Consider the following 24,876-nt stretch of genomic DNA (forward strand, 5'->3'; position numbering starts at 1 on the left):
GGCAGTGCAACCTTTTTGTGATAGCTCAGATATGGGCTCCTTGTAGGCAGCAGAGCTCCCAAGCCAAGAGGTCCTGCCAGCAGAGGGATGTCTCTGTGCTTTGTAAGAGGAAGTCACCAGCCACCACAGCTCATCACTTTTTCTTGCTAGCACTGGTCTTGACCCTTCTTCCCCTAGATATGCATGGCTTGGCCTCCCCTGCCACTGGAGTGTGCTTCTTCTCATCTGATGCCAGAGCTTCATATCTGTTCTCCAGCTGGACAGCCACAGCTCTGAAAGAGCGCTGACTGTTCCCAGAGGAGACCAGCTGGCATCTTTTACCTTCTAGAGTACCTGTGTTCTGTGTCTTCCAGGATTTTCCCTGCCTGTCCTTCTTTCATGATGCTGGAGGTCTCTTTGTGCATTGAGTTGATGTATTCTTCTGAGCGCATCCACCTGCACCTGCAGCTCCCTTGCTTGATTCCTGGGAGAACCTGTTGCCCCGAGGGGTCAGGCCAGTGCTCAGGATCTCAATATTGTGCTGTTAGACAGGAGGGCATGATGTACAACTGCACATGCACACATAAAAATCAATTAAGTGTACACTCACCAGGTGCATACACCCCTACTAGGCATACACACTCACACTACCAGCTCAGGCACATATAGCATACACCCCAAAAATTAGACACAGATCACCAATTCATATATCATGCACACAATGCCATATATTTTACACACACACGCGCACACTCACACTAGCAACTCAGATGCATGCACATTCAAAATAATTAGTCTAGGTTCACGCACACTACACACACCAAATTTAGACAGAATCAGTTACCAACACCTGCATATTCAATACACATATGTGGATTACTAATCCATATGCCCCCCCCACACACAATGATATCTATGTATGTATGTAGATGTGTGTTCACTAATTTACACACATACCACCCACCTACACATACATACAGGTGAGTTCCTAAATTGAGTGTTGTGATGTGTATGTATGCATGTGCTTGGTGTACTTGGGATACCTGGGGAAAGGTTAAGGTAAGAAAGTAGAAGTGTAGGGGGTTAAAGTTACCAGGACTGGGATTAGAACCGGTAGACTACAGGGGCCTGGGCTGAAAAACTGAGGCTGGGTGGGGGGGTAACTTCAGGTTAATTGATTAAAAGACAATGCCCAAAGCCTGCAGAACAGGGATGCATGCTGCACAGAGTCTGAGACTGGAGCCAGAGCTATGGGGTGTGGTGGGAAGTGTCTTGGCATCTATTCAGATATGTGTGTGGGGGGGTGCAAGAGAAGCCCATCCCTGACCTGGATGTGGTGGGGGGGAGGGTCCAAGTAGGGGCAGAGTGGAATGGCCCGAATCAGGATGCAAGGGGGGTGGGGGTGGGGATGAAGCATCCCAGCTCAGGTGCAGCGTGGGGGCAATGGGGAACAACCCAGACCAATGCAGATGTGTGTGCGGGGGGCGGGGGGGCAGCTCTGATCCTACTGTGTGGCAGTGGCCCAGGTAGGGCTGGATCTGGCCACATAAATTTTCCATTGCTCTCCCACTGCCAAATTTTCTGACCTGTGGGGGTTCCAGGGGCCAGGTGCCATGGCTTCATGGACTGGGTTTGGCCCATGGGCAGGAGGTTGAGTACTCCAGTGTCAATTGTGAAAACAAGACCTGTATTTGTACGTGCAAAAATTTATGCTGACCAATTCTTTGCTTATGTGTTTATACATTCTACCACTTCTGCATGTGAACTACAAAACGCAACACTGGCAAAACACCTTTTTTTCCATGCAGATCATTTGGACACAGGGTTTTTTGTGCTTGTAATTCTTATCATCTGTTGGCATGGTGATGATGTTTAAAAAATCCTGCGTCCAAATTATCTGAATATCTGTGCTTGATTGTGCATGGTGCACACAGTTGTCAGATTAAAAATATGAGCCAGAAATGCTTTTAGACATCATTAAGAGAAGAAAAACCCTAGTATTCAATCCTGAGCATGGACCTTCTGACTTTGTAGGATATTGTTCTCCAAGCCAACCCACAGGGCTGTATTTCTATTTTAGTCTGATTATTATGGAGAATTTTAGATTTTTTAATATAACTATTGAATATATTTCTGCAAACAACTCTGAATTTTGAATAGCAGGGATTTAACAGTATTTGTCTAGAGAAAAAGTAGTTTAATAGGGAGTTTTCTTGTTACCTGGGTGTAAATCTGCCGGAAGAGTTTTTGCCAAAAATCAATATTAGTGGAAAAGAAGTTGTGGCCTTGTTTTCAAAACACTTGAAAATAGTTGGCAAAAATCAAGTTTTAGGGTTATTAGCCAGTCTCAGGAATTTTAACCTTTTGCTTGTGTTTGAATATTATATTACTTTCACGATAACACTTCTCTCTTTTTTAAAATTAATAGTTGCCATAGCAAGTTCACTGTCATAATTTCTCATTCAGAATACATGCAGTCAGAAAAGAAAGAGATCTTTTTCTCATTTATACTGAGGGTGTTTATTTTGAGAGTAAATTACATTTATTCCTACTTCAAGGCCCATTTACACTTAAGTTAAAGGGTTTAATTGGGACTAGGGGATGTGAGAATCAAACCCCAAAGTTTACATGGTAGGAGATTTTTTAGGAAGCAGGCCGCAGTAGTAGTGACTTGATAGGTTGTATAAAGGCCAACTGCACTGTATTTCCTTACCTATCATAAGAAATCTACTAAGGAGTTAAATATGAGATTAACAGAACAGCAATAGCCTAATTTTCATGAAGCTCTCAGGTTGCTCTCTTTTTCCCCTGTGCTCATGTTGCTGCTAAAGTAAAATATGTTAACTTTTTTTGTACCCATAATTAACTGTGGTCTCAAACCCAGCTGTTTGCATGATTGTGGATATGGCTGAGATACAGGGACATACTTGTCCATCTGAGTGGTAGGGTTTGCACCTGATGAAGCAATTTGTGACTGCAAAATAAAGAAGATGGCCTTTGAAAACATTTTGTCACAGATTTTCATAGTAAGATTAAAGTAACTGCCTGACTGGGGCCAGGTGAAAGGAAGATCTGATTAGATGAAGCACAAACAAATGCATCATCTTTGACAATGGAATTTTATGTAGAGGAGCCCTGAGAAGACACAGACTGGAGGAACAGGAGATGGATAGAGAGTCAAATGAGTCAGTGAGGAGAGAGGCTTGAAAATCAAAAAACTTGGTTTGAATTGACATCAGTTCAATTCAATGGAATCCTATCAGAGAAGGAATAATTTGATTATAGGACATTATGGTGTAAAGCGTGAGCACTCAAGACAAGCAGATCATTTACCTGTTGTGCATACCACCGTGATTAGAAAAGTCATCACAAGTCCTAGGCTGTTCAGGCTTGGGTGCCGTTTAGGTAGAAGTAACTACAAATTGAAAGTAAACAGTGAGGTCAGCCAGTAGGCATGGGGAGGGTTCAGCAGCAACCTGAATGTAATCTAAATCAGACTGAACTGATTTAGGTTTCATTGGTTTATTGAACTTGTGTCCCAGATCCCCTTCAGATGCAAGTTAACCCACAGTCTCCAGTATCCCAGGATGCTTTACACCTCCTGCACAACCCTCCCCCCCTTGCCAGGGGGGTGGGCTAGTCTTGGCCCAAGGTGTCTGCTTCAGCCAAGCAGGAAGCCATGCTCTGGCACCCCCCGGCTTCTGGCCAGAGACACTGTAGCCATGTGGCTGCATTTCTGGAATCAAAAGCGAATGTCTGTTCACTTGCTTATTGGTTCAGTCTACTCAATTTAGACTAGCCTATGAAGATTGAATTGATTCAGCCTGAAGCTTTTTGAATGTCTGCAGTTATCTTAACTGTGATTGTGCATTCAAGCATTGTTTCAGACACCTGACTGGAGAAGAACTGCAGCACTTCTGTTTACTTATGCAAATAGAAAATAGTATGTTACACAAATATTCAGGCACTCTTGAATTTGGTTTGCAAATGTTTAGTTAGTAAAACTTGTTTGTTCCAATGTTCACAAAAAGTGAGTGCTGAGTGAGCTCATGCGTGACAAAGTACTTTTAAAAGTTTGACTAGTAAATCTTAAGATACTGTTTGCAATGTTTGGCCAACCAGGCTCTAAACTCTTGTAAAATAATGAATTTAGTACCATGAATTGTTCCAGAACCAGACTGAAAACCTCACTTTGCAAGGAGATGCAACCAGAAATGAGACCTTTTTTTCAGAAACTTGTAGATGACAGCAGTATTGGAGGTAGAACAGCCATTGTGAGTGAGAGAGGGTGCGGCAAGGATTCTGCTTTTTCTAAGATAAGAAAGTAATAGCAACATTTCCGAATGCAAGGAGAGGAATACTGATGAGAAATAAGAAGTAAGAAGAGGAAGCATTTGGTCAGGAAGTTATAACTAGAAAAAAAACAAGGAGTCATGAACCATATGAATGATTTCACTGACAAAATATGTATTATTCTAGTGCCATTGCATATACAATCACTAATTAAACATATTTTCATTTTTACTATTTCTTTTATTAGCTTCCACCCAGTCTGTTCCACTTAGGCAGTGGTGCTCAACCTACCGCCTGAGGGCTGTATCTGGTCCCCAAAATGATTGGATCTGGCCATGGCATGGGGAGGGTTCAGCAGCAAGCATCTCAGCCTGGTGTGTCCCCTTCCTTGCCCTGTTGTTGATTCCCTCCCTGCAGCTCTCCCTGCTCTTCCCCTCCTCCCTGCCCTACAACAGGCTCTGCTTGCTTTCTCTGTCTTCATTTCTCCCCTGCTTTTGGGCAGGTGCTACTCTCTCTACACTTTCCCCCCTACTTCCTTCACCCGTCTCTTCTTGCCACCATGCCCCGTCAGAGGCGACTTGTGGTCCATGGCACAGCTAAATCCAAAGCACCTAGCCCACTGCTCTAAAAGGCTGAGCACCTCTGCTCCTGGGCACCCCCACCATTAAGTTTCTACCCAGTGTTAATTGTTAAACCATTCGACTGGTTAATACATTTTTTTCACCTTCCTTCACTTTGCTTAGTTAAAAAAGTCAAATGCAAGATCCACAACACAGAATTTGTAGGAGAGTCAGAAATTCTGCATATATTTCCAAGAAGAAGGTACTTTATCTTGCTCTTGCCTTTACATGAGCTGAGGTTGCTGTTTCTCTGAGCATCCTATTGTATCTTTCTGCTGTAAATACAAATATTGGCCTTTTTCTATTTATAGGTAAAACCAGAGAGATACTTTTTCACTAAGTTAGGTACATAAGTTATTTGTATTCTGAAAACTTTGCTGTGGGGAGTTTCCTGTTCATACTCTTACTTGGTCTCCAGAATAGCTCCTGTGTAGTTTTGATTAAACTCTAGATCTTAATTCACTCCTCCTGGGCATGGGAACTATATAGGCTTGTCCTATTCTCACATAGGAAGTCTGCTAGTCAGGAAAAGAACTCCCAATTTGCTGAAATCTCATGAAGGAAGACATTCTTGTTGTTCTTGCATCCCTTTCTCTCATATAGTTTCTGTCACAGGCACTGAAAAATTATGGGTCCTGTACAACATAGATTGTGATTTGAAAATGGTGTCATGCATACTTACAAGCAGGCTGAATTAAAATTCAGCGTCACTTTCACTCGTTCTGTCAAGGAACTAGTGTAGCTATGTAATGTTTTGACTTTACAAGCTTTTTGTTCTTTGAGTGTAGTTTTTTTAAGGTAATGTCCTAGGTTTTTAAAAACCTAACTGACAAAAGCAAAACTTCTACTGCATGCAACCACAGGGATCCCCTTCCATAAGAAATCAGAGAGTACAAGCCTTTGTTCTGTAATAAGGACTCTGTCACGTGACTTCATAGTAGCAAGTGTATTCACCTTTAGCACCTGGATCACTTGGATAGTAACATCCACATTATCAGTAGCTTATACCAGAGCTTCCCAACCACCGGGCTGTGGCCTGGTACCAGGCCATGAAGGCTTGGCTCCTGGTCATGGCACAAGCTTTACCCACTGCTAGCAACAGTTCTGTGCCCAGGCCACGCCCACACCATGCTGATTGGCTGGGTGAGAATGTCCTCCCGTGGCCAATGACTGTGACTTCAGCTTTGAAATTGGACTGTGGTACCAGTGGCGAGTCACTTCAATATCTGCGAGACTGCCATAGCTACTGACATCTGGCTTGCTGCCTCCTTATATCCTCGGCAGCTAACTAGCTAATGTTAGCCAGCTTGTGAGATGTATATATGATTTTTAGCTATTGTCACCTCCTTTATTGATGATGTTCCTGATGTTCCTTGCAACCCCCCCATGTAAAAATTTAATTTAAATATGTAAATTAGCTTGTTTCTATGCCCGATCCGTCCAAAGTCTTTGAGTGAGTTTGCCGGTCCACATCATAAAAAAGGTTGGGAACCACTGGCTTATGCAACTATTCATTGTTCAGCTGAGGATGCTTGCAATTAGGAATCTTGAGCTCTGTTCTTTTTTTCTGAACAGGCATGTCATTTGATCACTAGTTGCGCGGTCATTCACAGGGACACGACAAACATTCAGTAAGGCAATGCAGATGAAACCTTGTGCAACCTGTACCAATACAGCAGACGTTCCTTCTGTAAATCAGGTCAGGATAGAAGTTTTGAAATTGAGATCTGTGAAGTGCACGATCATCCTTAATCGTGCTAACTTAATAACATTTATGATCTCCTCAGGGCTTTCGATCCAGCATACCTGCCTTTAGGCTGGGGGTGGGCAGTTATTTGGGCAAGAGGGCCACTTACGGAGTTTGCGTGACCTTTCGTGGGCCTCATCACCTCCCCCACGCCCCACCAGAAGAGCTCACCAAAATTTCCTAAGTATCCCTCTGGTCCAAATAACTGACCACCAGCTAGACAAAAGTTAGGGAAACCTAATCTTTGTCTCCTCCTTCTCCCTGAACCCCTCCCCAATCCCAAGTGCCCAGTACACGGCCAGGCCAGTGCTGTGCTGTATTCCTGCCTGCTACCTCAGGCCATGTGGGCACAGCTGGTACAGCTTCTGCCTGACCCGGCGGCATGCTAGGGACTTGCGGTGATGAAGAGGTGCAGGGAGAAGTGGGGAACAGAGCATGGCACCTGCCAGGTCGAGGCCAGATGAGACACGGCTCCTGGCCCCCTTCTCCGTGCACCCTGTCTTCTGCCCCAAGTCCCCAGCACATGGCCAGGTCAGGCAGAAGCTGGATCAGTCCGCTGCATTCATGTGGCCTGAGCTGGCGTGAAAATACACCGTGGCACCAGCCCAGCCTGGCCGTGTGCTGAGGACTCAGGGTGGGGGAAAGGGTGAAGGGAGAAAGGGGCTGGGGGCTGGGAGGTGCAGGTTATCCAGGCCTGGCCAGGCCAGTGCTGCGCTGTTCCCTCTTTCTCCTTGCACCCCCTCCCCTGCCCCAAGTCCCTGCAATGTAGTTGTGCCAGTGCTGTGCTGTGTTCCCATGTGCCACTTCAGTCCATGTGGGTGCAGCTGGCACGACTCCTGTCCAACTTGGCCACTGCTGTGCACTCGGGATTAGGCAGAGGACATGACAGCCACTCCCGCTGCACTTGTGTGGGGCAGCCCGAAATGGTGCATGGGTACATACGGTGGCACTGGCTCCTGGCCCTCTTCCCCTTGCACTCCCTCCCCTGTCTGCAGAAAGATCCTTACCTGAGCTTGACTCACCAGGTGCAGGGTTGGAGCAGCACACAGACAGCCACCCTGGGCAGGAGCCTGGCCAGGAGCTCAGTGCCTTGGGGCTTACAGTGGAGGTGGGACATGGTGGGCCGGCAGGGGAGGGGAGGGGAGTGGCTGCTGCTGCAGCTGACTGGCATGGGGAAGGGAGAAGGGTGAGAGGCCCCGAAAGCCAGGGCAGCCATGGGCTGGATACAGTTCTCCTTGAAAGGAGCTGCTGTGGGCCAGGTAAAATCATTTGGCAGGCCGCGTCTGGGCTGTAGGCTGTATTTTGCTCACCCCTGCTTTAGGCCAAGGGGCTGCTTCTATATCTCTCTTTAATCTTTTTCCTTAGAGCTCTAACTCTGCACCTAATATATAGGTGGTTTATTAGGGGCTCAGAGCATATTGCATGTGGCACATAGGGCATTTTGGGGAACTGGAACACGTTCAGTATAGATTAAGTGTTTTTTAATGCCTGTTGTGTCGATAGCTGAACTCTCCTCCCCCAAAGCTAAACAAAACTGGAGCGAATGCAGGGGTGAGGAACAAAGATGTTAAAGAGACCGGGAGTAAAAATGGAAAGAACAAGATATGTTTTGTTTGGCAAAAAAAGAGATCAAGGGTGGACATTATAGCAGTTTTCAAACATTTGACAGGATGCCATAGAAAAGAGAGAGAACAACTGTTCTCCCTGGCAGAAGAGTACAGGGTACAGAACAGTGGGTTTAAATGGCAACAGAGAAGATTTAGATTAAATCTCAGGGGAAAAAAAACGCTTTCAGACTGTAAGAATCGTAGGACAGTGGAATCTCCTTCATTGGAGGTTTTCAAAAGGAGAGCGTAGGAATAAGTGCATCCTGTAATTGTGTAAGGTGGTGTACTCACTGACTCATCCTCCTGTGATTCGGTAGCTCAGACTGCAGGCAGGTAACTCCGGATGGACCTCTCTGTGAAATGTGGTGTTTAGCTCAGCCGAGGACCTCTCAGTGGGAGATGACTAGAGATAGCTTCTCTCATAGACTGGAGACAGCAATGGAGGATCTGTTGCTGGGATCAGGTCTCTTAGGTCAGCAAAAGTCTTGGGTTTGACCAGAATGCTCATCTGTGCAGTCCCAGACACATTGGAGGACATTCAGGGCTTGCACATGAATGAAAGTTCAGTTCCTTGACTTTTTGGCTATTTCAGCCTCAAGCTCAAGTGTGAACTCTAGACATTTCTTTGCATGTAATTTTTCCCCCAGCTGCCCTCTGTCTTTCTAGGAGCTGCTTCTCTCAAGGGACGTTTATAATTAATAGCTTTGTCAGAAGTGCTCAGCATTGGCCAAACCCTACTCCCATTAGAAGCTGTGGGAGTTTTAAAGTTGACATCCAAGAGTACTGAGTTAAGAAAATTCTGACCACTTTTGAAAACCTCCCCTAATATCTTTAGCTTGAGTTCCCCTTCTGTGCTCGTGGAAAGGCAGGATTTTGCTGCAGCGAGGTGCTGAGCACTGCCTCGTAGGTGCTGAGCAGTCCTAATTCTCCCTAGACGTCCAGTAATAGCAAGGGACTTCTCAGCATCTTGCAGAGTTGGGTTCTGAAGTAGCAAGAACATTAATTGGATAATTTAATTAGAACAATAAATTTATTTCGTGATAATTCATTTCCCATTTTGAAAATTTCCATTTTCTAGATATTATGTATGACTAGCTAGACAGAAGCTCTCTATTCGCTGCATAATTCCCCATATTTTTCCAAGTGTATAGATATTTCATTTAATCCTTTGCAGCTTCCCTTTGTGGCATCTGCTTATTTATCACTGTCTTTAAGATCTTTTTTCCACTTGGTAATGCTCGTATTTTGGTCCCTTGGTTACTGCTATTATAAATTATTATCCTATAAGATTTATAGCTGTGAGACTTGTACAAATAATCTCTCCCATTTAATGGCTTAACAGTACAAAACTTTTGTTATTTTGTAATGAAACTGTATGTATAATATCTTGATTCATTTTTGCAGGTATGTCATAAAAATTTAGGTCAGCAACAGACCTACATCAAAATCTTTGACAGGCGACAAATTGTGCCACCCCATGTTTACAGTGTTTTCCAAAGCATATAAATGGTGTGCCTAGTGCAATTTGATAATGCTTTTAACCAGCTGATGCCTGAGCTCTCTTACTAGTGGAACATAGTACGTTAGTAAGGCAGTTGATGGGGTTTTTGCATTGACTTGTTTGATGCTATGGAATAATCACATATACTTAGATTTAATTTCCTTGTAGTAGTTCCCATTGAGAATGCACAGGGTTTTTTAAAATCCCAATACTAATTTCAGTTTTATTTTCCCCCCTGAAATCATGTGTGGCCAGTTATGTATAACAGAGGTGCTTTTGTATCGGGGTTGAAGCTAAGGGGTTAATTCAGAAATGACCACGTGCTACATATTGACATGTATGGTATGCTGTCGCTGTTTTGTTCAGCCTTATGTTTCCACAGCCCATGATATCAATATACTTTTATGACTTTGTCCTAAAGGGCAGTGCTGTTAAACTTTTGAAATATTTTTCTCTATGCTGCTTCTTTAATAAAGCACACAGGCTATCAGGGCAGGATTCTTTACTAGAGTACTTTATCAGAATAAAATAAAATACAAGCACCTCCACACCTGTTGATGTAAAGATGAGCTTTGCCGTTGACTTCAGGGGCTACGGGATGAAACTCCAGATATGCTCTTGAGGCTCTAAATCATTTAGCGATGGATGTAATAATGCCATTCCAGTGAAGGATGAAAAGGACTTGATTTGTGCTAATTCTGACCTCTACAAAATAACTAACATTTAAACATAAATTGCATCTCAAATACTTTCCCAAACTTGGCTTCCAAGTAGGCATGACTCTCATGCATTCATTGTTACTGTCTCTTCTCAGGTACTTCAGTCTCTTACCCCTTCCAGGTTTAGCTTTAAATGTAACTATAGTTCCCTGCTTACCAACCCGAGCAGTCTGGGACCCTCCCCTGCTCCTTTAGGCTTGTCATGTAGTTCCAGCCCACACTTACGACAACTGTGCCAGGTCTTTGCCACCAATCCTCTTCTTGATGGCCCTCCTAGAGGAGCCATCACTCTTAGTTTTAGGCTCAGGTACAGTAGAGCATTGAGGCCTATCTAATTCAGTGCCTAGTGGGTTGTAGCCACCAGCAGGGGAACTGTTAGTTCTTGATAGTGCATCCACTCTTGTCCTGGCCTCTGTTGTGACTTGCCATTTTATGACACAGGTCTGGTATTGGGTGCCACAAGCCCCATGTTCTCTATGCCTAATGGCTTGTAACCATTAGTGGAGACAGGCAGTCTTTGTGGCAGTCATGTCACCTCAACCCAGTGTTGCCCGAACCATTATCCTTTGCACAGGAAGGTGTCTTGCCTGGCCATTAAAATTTTCAGTTGCTTACGTAAGTGATACACGTCACATAACACTACAAATACAACGATAGCCAATAATATTTAAGCTAAGAACTACTGATACTACTAATATTAAAACAGCTTAAAATGTATGTATAAAAAGAGAACAAGGAAATAAAATTGCATTACTGTCCTTCTGTTTCTCTTCCTGCCATAATAGCGAGACATGCTGTTCACTCATTTGTTACTTCTATCATTTTACAGACAGATGTAACCAAACTATACTACAAGGAATTTGAATCAATAATGCAATAGTCTGGGGGTGATCATGTGAATAAGTCCTTGGCTGAAGTTCCAGTGGATCAGTTTATCCCACCAGTTTTCTTTGACTCTAGCACTCAGTTCCTTTAGCTGCTTGGGTTTTTTTTTCATGCATAAGCATACCCGCACCTTTTCCTTCTCCTTCACTATAAGTGCAGTCTTCATCACAGGTGTTCAATGAATCACTGCCCGAGCCATTCTTCCGGATCTGTTGAAACATAATTAATAATAAGGTCTTCACCCCTCATTATTTTTCTTTCCAAGCATTTAGTTGTGAAGAGTGAAACCATTTTTGCTTACATGTGGAATTTTGGCATATTTCTATCTGATATACAGTTGGACTGGCCTTGGTAACTATTTGGACTGGTCCCATCCATAGAGGACTGAGCGCATGATCTTTATTTTACCTCTTGATACAGCACCTGGTCTCTGATCTCTCATTCCAGAGGATGCAGTATGGGGCCTAGCTGCTTGTCCATTGGACATTGGCTACTTGGACATTGGCTTTCAAGGCTGTGGCCACTTGCCGCTGTGTGGTAGCCACTGATTGTGACAGGTTTGTGGTCTGGTAGGATGTGAGGTTGGAGGCTATCTAGAGGCTCCCCTCCTAGCCACCATTGCTCTGGCAGCTGCATCTCTCACTTGTCATGACTTCATTTAGGGTGATTCCAGGTGCGGCTACAGTTAGTGCTGTCAAAATTAAGTGCCATCAAAATCAAGGGTAACTTTTGATCCCAATCCTTCCCTTGTTGGTTGACCACTTTTTGCAAGGCAGTCTTTATGGTTCTATTTGTCCTTTCCATTTGACCTGAACTACAGGGGGTTGTGCAATCTCTGTTGTATCTTAAAAGCTTGACAAACTGCCTGTGTGATTTCTCCAACAAAATGAGAACCCCAATCTGACTCAGCTTCTTTGGGGACCCACCACCTGGAGAGCACCTGTTCCACCAACACCCATGCTGCGGTGGTAGTTGTGTTGTTACAAATGGGTGTAGCTTCAGTTCAATTTGTAAAGCTATCTGCTATCACCAGGCAGTATTTATTCCCTCTTGCCATTTGAGGCGTGGGTCCAGTGTGATGTATTCATGGCCTACTCCATGGACCACTAATTCTTTGATATCCTGGGAGTCCCTTAATTACTTTGGTATCAGGATTATTTGCTGCACATGGTAAGCAGTTGTTAATGTATTGTTTGACTTCCTCCCTCATACTTGGCTACCATCCCACTGCCTGCAGTCTTATTAGGATTGTATCTGTCCCTAAGTGTCCATGTTCATGTTCCATAGTTATCATTTCTACCCGTAATTTTTCCAACACTGGAACCTCCTTCTCCTCTTGTTTCTGGGCTACAGCCAATCCTGATGGCTCTTGCCAAATTTTCCATCCTTTCCCCTGCCCTTTGTTTACCAAGTCTTTTATTTTCTTGCTTTTAGCCTGTAATACTACCAAATGGACTGCCTCTTGGGTTCTCTATTGGTACTTTATCAAGTATCCATTGTGGCCCTTCATTCACTCCACTCTTTGCGTGTAAATCAACCTCCTAATTTCACTTGATTTCTTCAGTTCCCTTTTTATGGGCCTTTACTTTACTAATATAGGTGGGTTCAATCCTTTTTTTTTGGATAATTTCTACACATGCAACAATTTGGAAGCATGAGCCACTGTCTTTCCATCAGTTGACTTCATACCTCTCTCTTGCCACACTGGTAGCAAGTCCAAAATGGCTCTTACTACCCAATCTGAGTCAGAAGACACTGCCACTTGTTCATCTTGTGCAGTATTCTCTAGCACAGCTGCCATGGCCACAATCTCAGCTGCCTGTGCTGAATGGGGGTGTACTTTCCTTTGACCACCTCCTCGGTTTAACATTAACTGTAAGATAACCTGCTCTGGAAGCTGGATCTGTTCACAAACCAAACAACATAAGGTCCTTTGTCTGCTTCAGCGACAACCAAGTTCCCTCTAAGTGGAGAATATCTCTCTCATTTTGTCTCAGGCAATGGACATTCATGCTTTTTCTTCCCTCTATGAGCAAGCTATATGGGGCTTGAGATAAACTGTCTGCTTTCTTTGTTTATTGGTGCTAAGGTTCATTTTGCTAATCTTGGATTGGATACATGGCCTTCATTAGCGTTTCCAGGCAGTGGGCACATGTACATGTGCACTGTTACTGCTCAGTAAATAAAAACTATTAGTTTGCAGTAACTATGGCAGTTTATCTTGACTTGGGTACTGGAAATAATCCTGAGTAGTTACTGTGCAGTAAGGCATGTGTAGACGCCTTACTGCACAGTAACGCTGTTTGTATGGACTGACTTGGGACTAACTTTAGTCCCAAGTCAGTTCACACGCAGCATTACTGCACTGTAACACCTGCATGTATAGATACTGGTGTAAAAGCCTCTTACACTGCAGTAAGTTACTGCTCAGTAAATGCATGTGTAGACACACCCAAAATGTAGTTTACTGGCATCGGTGTTGTCCTCAGTATTACTGGGGCCAGACCAACCAGATACTTCCAGTGATGCAGTGGCCACACTAATACCAGTACTTCCTTCTTGCATGATGTGAAGGCTTGCTCTACTGGATTTAGAAGCTGGGCCACGTATGCCACAGGCCTCAGGTTGGTGCCATGGTCTTGACTCAGCACTTCTCTGAGTCCTTGCCTAGTGGTTGCTACCTAGAGGATATATGGGTTATTCACTTGAGGGTAAACTGAGGCCAGTGCTTGTATCAAGCCTTCCTTAAGGGCCTTAACTGCTTCTTGTTGCTCCAGCCCCCTCCCCCCCCCATTCCTTTTTTAGAAGCTTGTATAAACGTGCTGCTTTTTTTGCAAATTCCTCTATTAACCCCCAAGGGAATCCTGTCAGTCCCTGTAACATCTGCAGGGTGGTTATCATAGGTTGGGGCTGGTAACTTCTGTATCAGCTCTATCTTTTGCTTGTCTGAGGATCACCCTTCATGCCCTAAAGTTATACCTCAATAGAAAAACTTTCTGATGTAGCTGCACCTTACTAGGGCTCACCTTAAAGCCTGTCTTTTCTATCAGTTGTAAGATCTGTCCTAACAATTCGAGAGTCTCTTCTCAGGTACTGGAGTGTATCAAGATATCATCTACATATGAAATCACTTTTTCTTGGTTGTCCAATTTATCCCACACATGCATCACACGAGTGTGGTTATATAGCAGGTGCAGCATGAATTTTCTGTGCTACCAGAGTGAAGGTGTACTGTCCTTCTCAGAATATAAATGCAAACTTATACAAGAAATCAGGGTGAAGGGGAGTGGAAAAGAACGCATTAGACAAATCTAGCACTGAGAACCAGTTTGCCCTCCAACAATTGCTGCCATCACTTTGCTACCACTGAGTATTTTGCTACCACTGAAACTGTCATAGGGGTGACCTTATTGAGGGCCCCATAAACCATCTGCTGTTCTTACAGGCCATATGGGGGCATGGTTGATACTCTGCTGTTCTACAACCTCCCTCTGCTCTAGCAAAGCATTTATAGTCTCCTGTAGGCTGCTTTCAGCTTTCAGTTGGATATTTGTATTGTTTTTGGGGTGGGAGATCAGGTTCAGCAATTAAATCTGGGCTTCAATTCTCCCACGTTCCAATTTGTGTTGAGCTTGTGGGAACTTATTGGTTACAGTTTGGGCATCTTTTTCCCATTCAAGTGCCCATATGCTTGAGCAGCACATCTGTGAACCACGAGCCAGTGAGTCAGCCCTCACTGCTCAGCTAGGGAGCGGGGCCAGCCCTGCTCTGGAGCAGACAGCACAGCTCAGCCCAGGGCTGCAAAATGCTGGGATGCTGGGGGACTCTGATTGAACTGGAACCAGGAAGGGGTCTGGGACAGAAGTTCCATAAAGCGGTTTGACCCAGATCAGTTAAGTCTGATACTGCATTCAGCCAGGTTTAGCCTAAACCAGTTTCAGCCATTTTGCAACTGGTTTAGGTGCACTGAACTTATGTTCTGTTACAGGTTTAAACCAGTTTGTGATCACTTAAACTGGTTTATGTGCAACTTCTGTCCCTAGCCCAGCTATTATATTTTATGGGTGCTAGAAAAAGACTTTCCTGTCCCTTTCGGTCCATTATTATTAAAGGTGACAGCTGAGGCTTTTCCTTTCCCTTTCTGATAGGCCTTATTACTTACTGCATTGCACATGCAATACTGCATTCTGAATTGTCTTCCAGTCTGACCCTGAGTCGCACAGCAATGAGAGCTTGCTTTTCGTTTCCCTGTTGAGTACTCCAAACAAAAGCTGTTTCAATAATGGATTGACATCTCTCATATCTTGCCCCTGCAGGGGTGTGGTTAAATTGACCACTGTCCGGAAGGCTAGCTACAACTTGGTTATAAATATTATTGTATTTTCACGCAGTTTCTGCACAGGCCTGGCCACTGTGGACAGCATCCCATCATGCCCCACAAATACTCCTGCAACTTCCCTCAGGATGGCTATTACATTTGTTTCTTCACCCTAATAAGCCTTTTTAGACAATAAGGAACTATTTGTTCCTAAGGCCACTTTTACAATTTGTACCACATCTCCCGCTGACAGCTTGTCTGACTCCCATACCTGATTTACGGAAGATAACCAATCTCAGAAATTATCCCTGTTTAGGGGCCCCAGATTTTTAACAATGACAATTGCCTCCTGTCCAGATAAGAGTTAGGTAATAAGAGTGGTCATTGGCCCGTTCTCTCCCTCCATATGGGTGGTGGCCTTTTCAACGGGAGCCATAGGTCCTTGACAAGCATTGCTTTTTTGTCATTATATTTATTCATTTTCATATTATAACAATAAAATAAAGCCAACAAAAACAGTAAAATATAAATGAAGTAAGATGCTATAAAAAAGCAAAAAAAAAAAGTATTACATAATAGATGATTAAACATACATGCTATAAATTTAGTAGACAGTAGGGGAAGGGGAGAATTTGACATTGTATACAACCAACTAACAAATACATATATACATTTAAAGGATGCCAAACCACCAACAAATCACTTGATAAACTTAACATAAGATTCATATCGCGTCAAATTTCTTCATATTGAGCCCAATTATGTCTATTTGCATATTTAATCTTCTCTAGTAATGCAATGTGCATACCTTTTTTTAACCATTGCAAAAATGAAGGTACATTGGGAGTTTTCCATTTCTTTAAAATTACCCATTTAGCCACCAAAAAGATTACAGCTAGCCATTTTTTCATGGGTGCAGACAATGGTAATGAATCCATAACCCCCCAATATGCATATATCTGACAATGATACCTTGTTAATTTTAAGTATCTTAGAAAGTGCTACATATATGCTAAGCCAAAAATGAGCAATTTTAGAACAAAAGAATAAACTGTGAGTAAGAGATCCAGTCTGGTTTCCACATCTCCAGGAATAGTCATCTGAGGCTAGCCCTGCTTTAAATAACCTTCTGGGATCCAATAAAACCTATTTAATATCTTGTTCGAAACAAATCTTAAGAGCTATGAATTAGGTATTTTACAGAGTGATTTCCAAATACTATCCCATTTCTCAACTGTTAACAATATCTGTAAATCCTTTTTCCCATTTACCTTTAATGATAATAGCCGCTGGATATAGTAGTGTATTAAACCATTTGTATGTATTACCAACAAAGGACAAGCATCATTTAACCCTTGCAAATCTCTCCTTAAGGGGGCAAATGCGAATGGCAGACAAGGAATCTCACCCCAACGATCGTTCTCATATTCATAAAGGGAAGAACTTAGGTTTGGGCTGTCGTCATCCCAGTCTTCCAATTCAGAGTGATAGGGACCAAAACATCAGAATTAAATAAATTCAATAGGGTTGCTGGTCTCTTTTCACAGGTTTTACTATCTTTATCCTCAAAGAAAGCACTTTTAAAAAAAATTAAATAAGTACTCTGCCACAGCCTAACGTGTGACCTCTGGTGGTGTTTTCCAGCGCGAGAGGCTGATACATGAGTTGGAGGAAGAAAGACATTTGAGACTCGAGAGTGAAAAAAGATTACGGGAGGTGACACTGGAGTCAGAGCGTAGCAGAGCTCAGATGCGTGGATTGCAGCAGCAGTTTTCGAGGTATGTCATGGTTCTATACACTTTGTTCTCAATATGGAAAGAATATGCTTTAATTCAAAGCACAGGACATCGCTCTGATAGTTTGGATAACATAGACATAAAGGAGACAAAAACTCCTACAGAGTGTAATAAGGATAAACCCAATAGGCTTCTGGATAAATGACTGTAAGCAGGCTATGGAATTTAAGATGATTATACCCTTGCTACACAATCCCAGAGCCAGTTTAAACAAAATCTGTAGAAAAGAAATTAGTACAACCCCTACTGTTTTTTTTTTCCTATAAAATCATAGGTTTTAACATTTCTCAAGAAATGAATGCCATGGTTGAATCAAAGTTTTATTTTCTTCATAATCTGGTTCGATGAATAAATGCTGTACCTGTTGTTATCTTTCTTACAATTGTAAATAATGTTTGTTTATTAAATTACTGAAATGGGAAAATTTGTTCTGGGCTATTGCCAAGTATGCAACATCATAGAAGATAGAAGCTTTTTCTTTGTTTGAACACGTTCAGGCCTCGATTCTGCATTGGCTTGAATGGGGCTCTGTGTTAGAGCTTGGGATCCGTTTACAGGAATGATGTTGCAGAACCAAAATCTTAATTTATCTCTGTAGTCCAGTGGTGCCCAACCTTTTGGCCCCATGGTCCAGATGAGCGGGGTGAGTCTAGTCCGTAGTCCGATTGAGCCCTGTGCACCAGGATCAGGCCCTTCTGCCCCACTTAGTTTGGTCCCCAGAGGCCTGGTGCCACCCCCTTCCACTAGGATTAGTCCATAGGAGCCTGCCCCTTACCCCCAGAATCGCAGGATTGGGTTTTGAGGCCCAGCACTCCCCCCTCTCAGCCCGCTGCATGCAGGGATTGGGCCCTGGACTTGGTACCACTCCTACCCAACTGTTTGTGGTGGGATCAGGTGCCTGATCCAGCTTGCAGAACCACTATTCTCCAATCACCACATTTCTGGACCTGTGTGGAGCCTCGCGGGCTGGATGACAGGAGGCTGCAGGCCAGATCTGGCCCACAGGCCGGGAGTTGAACACCCCTGTTGTAGTCAATCAATATACAAAAATGGCTGAGATGGAGGAGAGGGCCTAATTGTTTTTGTGATGCACAGTGAGGTCTTGTTAGCCAAAAAATGCAATTTTGGATGCTTCTTATTTACACAAGGAAGAGCAACCAATACAAACAAAATCAAAATAGAGAATAGTTTCACTTTTTTTTTTATTATCCAACACAAAGGAACTTGTGCATCAACTCTCTTGCAGTGTCCCCCCCCAAAAAAAAATCAGATCTAGTTTTGTCTTTACAGTGAAAGAAAACTGTTTTGTACGACACTGAACAGCATGGTTTCTAGTTCCTGTACGACTCGTTCTCAACCAGAGTGTTACAACAGCCCCTCCAGGGTGCCATGATGCAGGCACAATCTCATCTGTGGTGGCTAGGTGAAACTGCCCCACAGGCAAGATTTCAGTCTGCGTGCGCACTCCTACTCCATTTGGGTTCTCTGAGAGCCCTAAAGCAGGCAGGAGGGCTGGCTCGTGCTGCAGCCATCTGCAGTCTGGCCCACTTCTCCCAGAAACAAAAGGTTGTGCGACAATTCCACATGCATGTGAAAATCTAAATATCTCCACCGCTGAGTCAGAATATGTGTTTCTGATTTATATGTACAGGCATTAGGATAATGTAAATACGGGTTTAGAGCTTGTGCTCAATAGAAGGTCTCTCTCTACCTTCTAAATGTATTTTCCCTGCATCTTTAGAAGGCTGGGCGTGACAGCATGTGAAACACTAATTAGACCTTTTATAATCAATGCAAAAGGCTGTCTGTTCTTAACTTGTGTGAAAACATTTTAAGCAACCATACAAACATACAATTTTGAGGCTTTGTCTGTGAGACTTCAGAAAGAAAGCCTTTTTTTTTATTATTGATTGAAGTCCCTGCTTCTACCATGTCAGCAATATTTCTGGCTAAGGTTCCTTAATAAATCGAAGTCCTTCTCCTCAGCATCTGTGTAAATCTACCAAACCCTTGAAATGACACAGTAGTCACAGTTGCATTGTAAATTTCTGACCATCGCATTTTACAAGAAGGAACAGTTTTATAAAATCAAACTGTAGATTCCCACATTAGGTAGGACGCTGGATAGGTAGGTGCTAGTTTGCTATCTGATGCCACGTGTTCAAAATATAAATGCTACAAGAAAACTGTTTATTATTTAAACGGCAGGATTTTACCTTGTAGTTGTGTAGTTACAGATATTGTGTTTTCTTGTAAAAGTGTAACTCCGATGGTGTATTTTTCCCTTCAAATCCACTGATACCTTTTGCTTGTTTGTAACTCTTCAGTTCAGTTCCATGAGAATTTATCGTCATAGGGAAGTATACAGCTGTTGCCAAACTAAATAAGAGAGACCAACCCTTCAAATATTGATCGGTTAGGTAAAATCCTTTCAGGACAAGGCTATGCATTGTCTGGAGATTTTGATCTCCTCTTCCCATTTATCAGTAATGTTCATTCCCAATCTGCTCACAGGTCACTGTAGAGTGCAACACTATCCAGTCATTTCCTGGCCTTCCAGCATTAGATCCAGTTCTTACTTAGTGCCTTTTTCATCCGATGTCTTTGCTGGCTTCTCAGAATTTCCAGAAATTTCCAGTTTATGCTTCCTTGTGTTTTGGAAAAAGTGCCCTTCTGTCTGACTATTTTGTCTGGCCTGTACTGAGCATTTCAGCACTTTTTCTAACAGCTGTATGTCCAGAGATGTCCAAAAAGAACCAAAACAGTAGGTGCAATTTCTACCACTGTTGTAAAAAGCACATTAAGTACTATGCACAATAGAAATTGATTACATTTCTCTTCTGTCCATCAGCAAACAGTAGAATTGTTGCTTGTTGAATGCGTATAGTCCATACAAATCCATGCAGTGATTAAATGTTAAAGCAGTAATAGAAGTGGCTTGGACTTCACTTATTTTGATTACTGTTTTGGTGTACAGAAACCAGGTTCAATAAAACACATTATTGTAAAGTATATCTGCAAGCTGTAATTGAAGAGGTGAGGGTCAGTGCCTTAAATTCCACTTTGTTTGAACTGCAAAAAGTCTTTCTGTTATGATAGCCTTTTCTTATAGGTATGTACATCTGTTGCTAGCACACTGTCTAAGGCTTTTAAGAATGCATGTTACTCAAAGTAGGAAATTGCCCATTTTAGAGCAGTAAAGGTCTTGCAAATGTAATTCTGTAATACACATTAGACTGTGTATCAGTATTATCAGTATTCCTTTTGCACTAGTATTGACTATTGGGTTATGTCTCTCACTCCCAAAAGGCAGACATGCCCACTACAAATCCAATAACACTTTGCATAAAGTGACAGTGTAAGTAGCTCCAGTATTGTGAACATGCACTGTTTAGCTTTCTTCTAGTGTTTTTGACTCTTTTTGCTGTATTCTATTTGGTGATGTTTTGTCAGCAGATCAGACCAGAATTGAGAACTAATTATCTAGCACTTGTGATGAAGGCATGTTTGCATTTCTGTCAGAATTTAATCACATCAAAGTGACCTAGCAGTTGCCACCTATTACTCTTCAGAGAAGAATTATAGCAAAACCCAACAATCAGGCTCTGGCAAATACTTGAAACTTGGGTTGGATGGGGTACTAAGACAGGGGATGTGAACCGGAGGTACATGTAGGGGGTACGTGAGGGCGGGCGGGGATAGAGCGTGCCCTGAATCATGGTGGTAGCATTTCCCCTGGCATGTTTCATACTTTGCTTCTTACCCGGGGAGGGGCACGCCAGCCCCACACAGTACACCGCAGCGCATTCCTGCCCCCACCTCAGCCTGCTTTCAGTGCCTGCTCCCAGGAGCAGTGCTGGGGGGGCAAGGGCAGTGGTGCCCCTCTGCAGGCTGGACATATGCTGCCTGGCCAGCTAGACGGGAGGGTGGAGGAGGGCTCGCATGCGGCAGCTGCCACCATCACTGCCCCACACTGCTACTGCGCCATATGCCGCTTTCTCATGGCAGGTCACCTGTGCAGCTCTGTGGGCTGGTAATGGGCAGAGTGTGATTGGCTGGCCACGAGGCCTATCACCAGCCTGTAGAGCTGTGACCAGCCATGAGAAAGCAGCAGGGGGCAGTGATGGTGGCGGTGGTGGCCTCCGCGTAAGAGGCCCCCGAGTCCAGCCACCTGGGTAACACATGTGCAGCCTGCAGAGGGGCACCGCTGCCCTCACCCCCCCCAGCCCTGCTCCTGGGAGTGAACAGAGACAAATTCCCTTCCTCCCCCGTCATTCTCAATCTGGTCCCACCCTGCCCCTTCCCCACAACATGCTTACCTGCTGAGGCAGGGGTTTGTGTGTTTTTGCATCTGCATGTATGTGTGCTGGTGTGCATGCATCTGCATCTGCATGTGTGTGTACATATGTGCATACATCTGTGTGTGACTGCATCTGTGTGTGTGTATATGCCTGTCTGTCTGCATCTGCATGTGTCTGTCTGCATTTGTGTATGTGTCTGTCCCCTGCCCACCTGGAAGCAACAGTCACACAGCATTGTATGGCAATTGGGGCAGTGGCAGCAGGGTGCAATCCAGTCTGCAGCAGCACCTGCCTCTACCCCGCATGCAGATCTGGGGGGCACTTGCCCCCTGGGCCTCTGCTGGGGTGAGCCGAGTGGTGGGAGCCATCCCCCCTCTCCATGCCCCCTGGATGAACTTCTTTCATGACTCCATCCCCCAATCCACCCCGGCTGTACAGCCCCAGCCCCAGCCCTACTCCCTCCCTCACTGTGGGGGGCCTCAATCTGCTCTCCTCCCCCGCCCCTTAAAAACGAGAGAAAAATATAAAGGGGTACATGAGCTAAAACTTTGAGGTAGAAGGGGTACACTTGTTTAAAAAGTTGAAGATTGCTGTACTAAGATGTAGCTTTGGGATAACCCCTAGCCTAAAGTAATTGGTCATTTTTTTCTAATATCCATTAAACTCTGGTCAAACTGCTAATCTTATTTCATTTCATCTTGGTCTTTGGACGCTGAAGTGTAGATATGTTGCCCATTCATGGCAAAAGGGTTGCTTCTCCCTCCTCCCTGCCTCTTCTTTTCGGAGTGAGCTGCCTTCTCCTTTACTAACAAAGTGTCCATTCAAGTAAAGTGTCATAACAGTGTCATGTCTGCCAGTGTTAGTGCTGTCATACGCAATTTCTTTGCTATTAGTTGTCCTGTGGAAATGAATGTTTTAATGCCTCTCTACACTCAGTTTTTTCTAAAGAGCAAAAAACTTGTAATTTAACAACATGCATAACAAGATACAGTGAGTTGGTACTGGCACTAATGTACCTGCTACTGGTGCAGGCTGTATCAAAACTGTCTGCATCAGTGGCAGTGGTATGCTAGCAGTCAGCATTGGGGCTGAGGTAGCCACTGCCTAGCATGTCAAGCTGGCCCTAACACTTCAGTATTTAGCGCTCCAGGACCTGAAACTTTGACAATCCTGAATTTTAAACTCTGAGCCAGATATGAATTGATTTCTGGTGCCTAAGTGGAACTTACATGGGGATTGGACACCTAAGTTCCAAAAGACTCATTCAAAAATCATCCTATGCCAGCAACCCCTGAACTCATTAGGTGTCTGAATAAATGTGTGCAGATTTCCTGGGCATCCATGCTAGGTATTCTGGGGATGCTCAGAAGCAACTCAGGTTCTGGGGAATACCTGAACTGCCTGCCTAATTCCCACCTAACATTTGTTGACATTTGTTGAGATCTTGTTTTTGGAAGACACCTAAATCCTCTCAAGTGTCTAACTCCCAGCCAGGGTTTAGTACCTCTTAATCAACTGATCTTTAAATAGCTAAAATAGCAGAAAAAGGATTGGTGGAATCTGGTGAACAAAATATAAAGAAAAGGGACCTTCTCTCCAAGATAAATGCTTCTGGTTTCTGAGTCTGTAATGTTCTGTCTTTCTTTGTTTGAACTGATGTTCATGGGATTTTTGCATTGTAAGAAAGAAGCAATGTTGTCATAAAGGAGTTCTTGTAAAGGTCTCATCTTTTTTTAAAGCTGCCAGCGTGACTAATTTAATCAAGTCTCTCAACCATTTCAGGGGTCTGGAGCAGGTCCACTTTGTATCAAAATAACTTCTATATTTGACTTTGGAGCCTTCTAAGCTATTTTCTATGCACTGAGCAATTTAGAAATCCTTCATCTACAAAAGCAAGGTACGTAGTGAAGCTCAGATGTAGATGAAGTAAAATAAGCACAACAAACAAAAAAAAACAGAAGCCAAAGCTGAAGGAGTATTTTTTCTGTTTCCTTTAAGTATTTTGCTAGCATATACATGCCAATTGCATAAGATCCTGGATTCAGCCCTATTATCATATTAGGTCTCTAGATAATACTTCCAGCAGAATTTTCCATCATGAAGTGAGTGCCTGGTTTTGCGATACAGTGTGCAGAAAAAGGCAGTTCCTCCGTTTAAGATGCTGGCAAGATAATAAATCGAACTCCTTCAAAACTCAGAAGGCATTCCCCTTGAGAGAGGAGATGGTCATTTTTCTTCTCAAAGTGGTTCTAGCATCTGCAGACTAAACAGTATCTGGAGGTTACTTCTGTGAAGTTACACAAGAGTTTAGCTTGCTGCTTAGAGCCAGGTTGGTGAAATCCTGCAAACTCCCAAATCCATGAAAGGGGAATGAAGTCTATCTTTTTTTTCTTCCTGTGTGGAGAGGTTGGGATGTGTAGTATATTTGCTCTCTTCCTTCTATTCAATTGAGCATTTGGCCTGATCCATTGTGCAGTGCTCTCTTGTCCCATTGGCTGGTAATATTTTCCTACAGATGGAGAAAGGGTAGCTAGCAAAGCTGGTCTTGGTAGTATGTATACCTTTGCCAACTCTGTAATGGAGTTAACAAGGTTAGGCAGAATTGTGTGGGAATTCCTCAGCTACTGCCTCTGTCAGAAGAGGGTAGGATGACCACTCATCCCTAATTGGGCAGAACAGTCCCAAAATGGGAACATCAGATCCTAGTCCTGAGCTGCATGACTCCAGGACTGGATTTGTCCTAGATTCCTGGTATCATGCAAGGATCCATGTTTTCCGTTCACTGTGGGAAGCAGTGGGTTTTCCCTTGCAGGCTGACAAAGCTCCATGCACGTGGCCAGGAATACAGCCCCAGGCAGAGGTGGAGAACAGCTCCCCCAGCTGCCTGCAGGTAAGTCTGGTGGGGGGGGAGCAGAACAGGTTGAGGCCCGCATGGTGAGGGACAGAGTGGAGCAGGGGCTGGGCCTGGCCCTGGGGGAGCCGCCCAGTCAAGGCAATGAATGGGGCCCAGGGCTGTGGCAGGGAGCGGACCACAGTAATGGGTGACTCATCCAGGGAGCAGGGGGGGTGGCTCCCTGCCATTGCATGTACTTCCAGGGAGGGGCACATGC

At 43.8% G+C, this 24,876-nt stretch overlaps 1 protein-coding gene across 5 annotated transcripts in view; it reads left to right on the top strand.

Moving 5' to 3' along the window:
• NCKAP5 (NCK associated protein 5) overlaps positions 1 to 24,876 on the top strand; it is a 702,047-nt gene that overhangs the window by 350,466 nt on the left and 326,705 nt on the right. For all 5 annotated transcript variants that reach the window (XM_090045889.1, XM_090045887.1, XM_090045883.1 and 2 more), the window contains one exon: positions 17,314 to 17,447. In XM_090045889.1, the coding sequence (XP_089902015.1) occupies positions 17,314 to 17,447 (134 nt within the window). The remainder of the gene's footprint in view (positions 1 to 17,313; positions 17,448 to 24,876) is intronic.

The sequence above is a fragment of the Crocodylus siamensis genome, chromosome 4 (assembly GCF_052110815.1).
Source record: "Crocodylus siamensis isolate JL-2025a chromosome 4, ASM5211081v1, whole genome shotgun sequence".
Taxonomy (NCBI): Eukaryota; Metazoa; Chordata; order Crocodylia; family Crocodylidae; genus Crocodylus; species Crocodylus siamensis.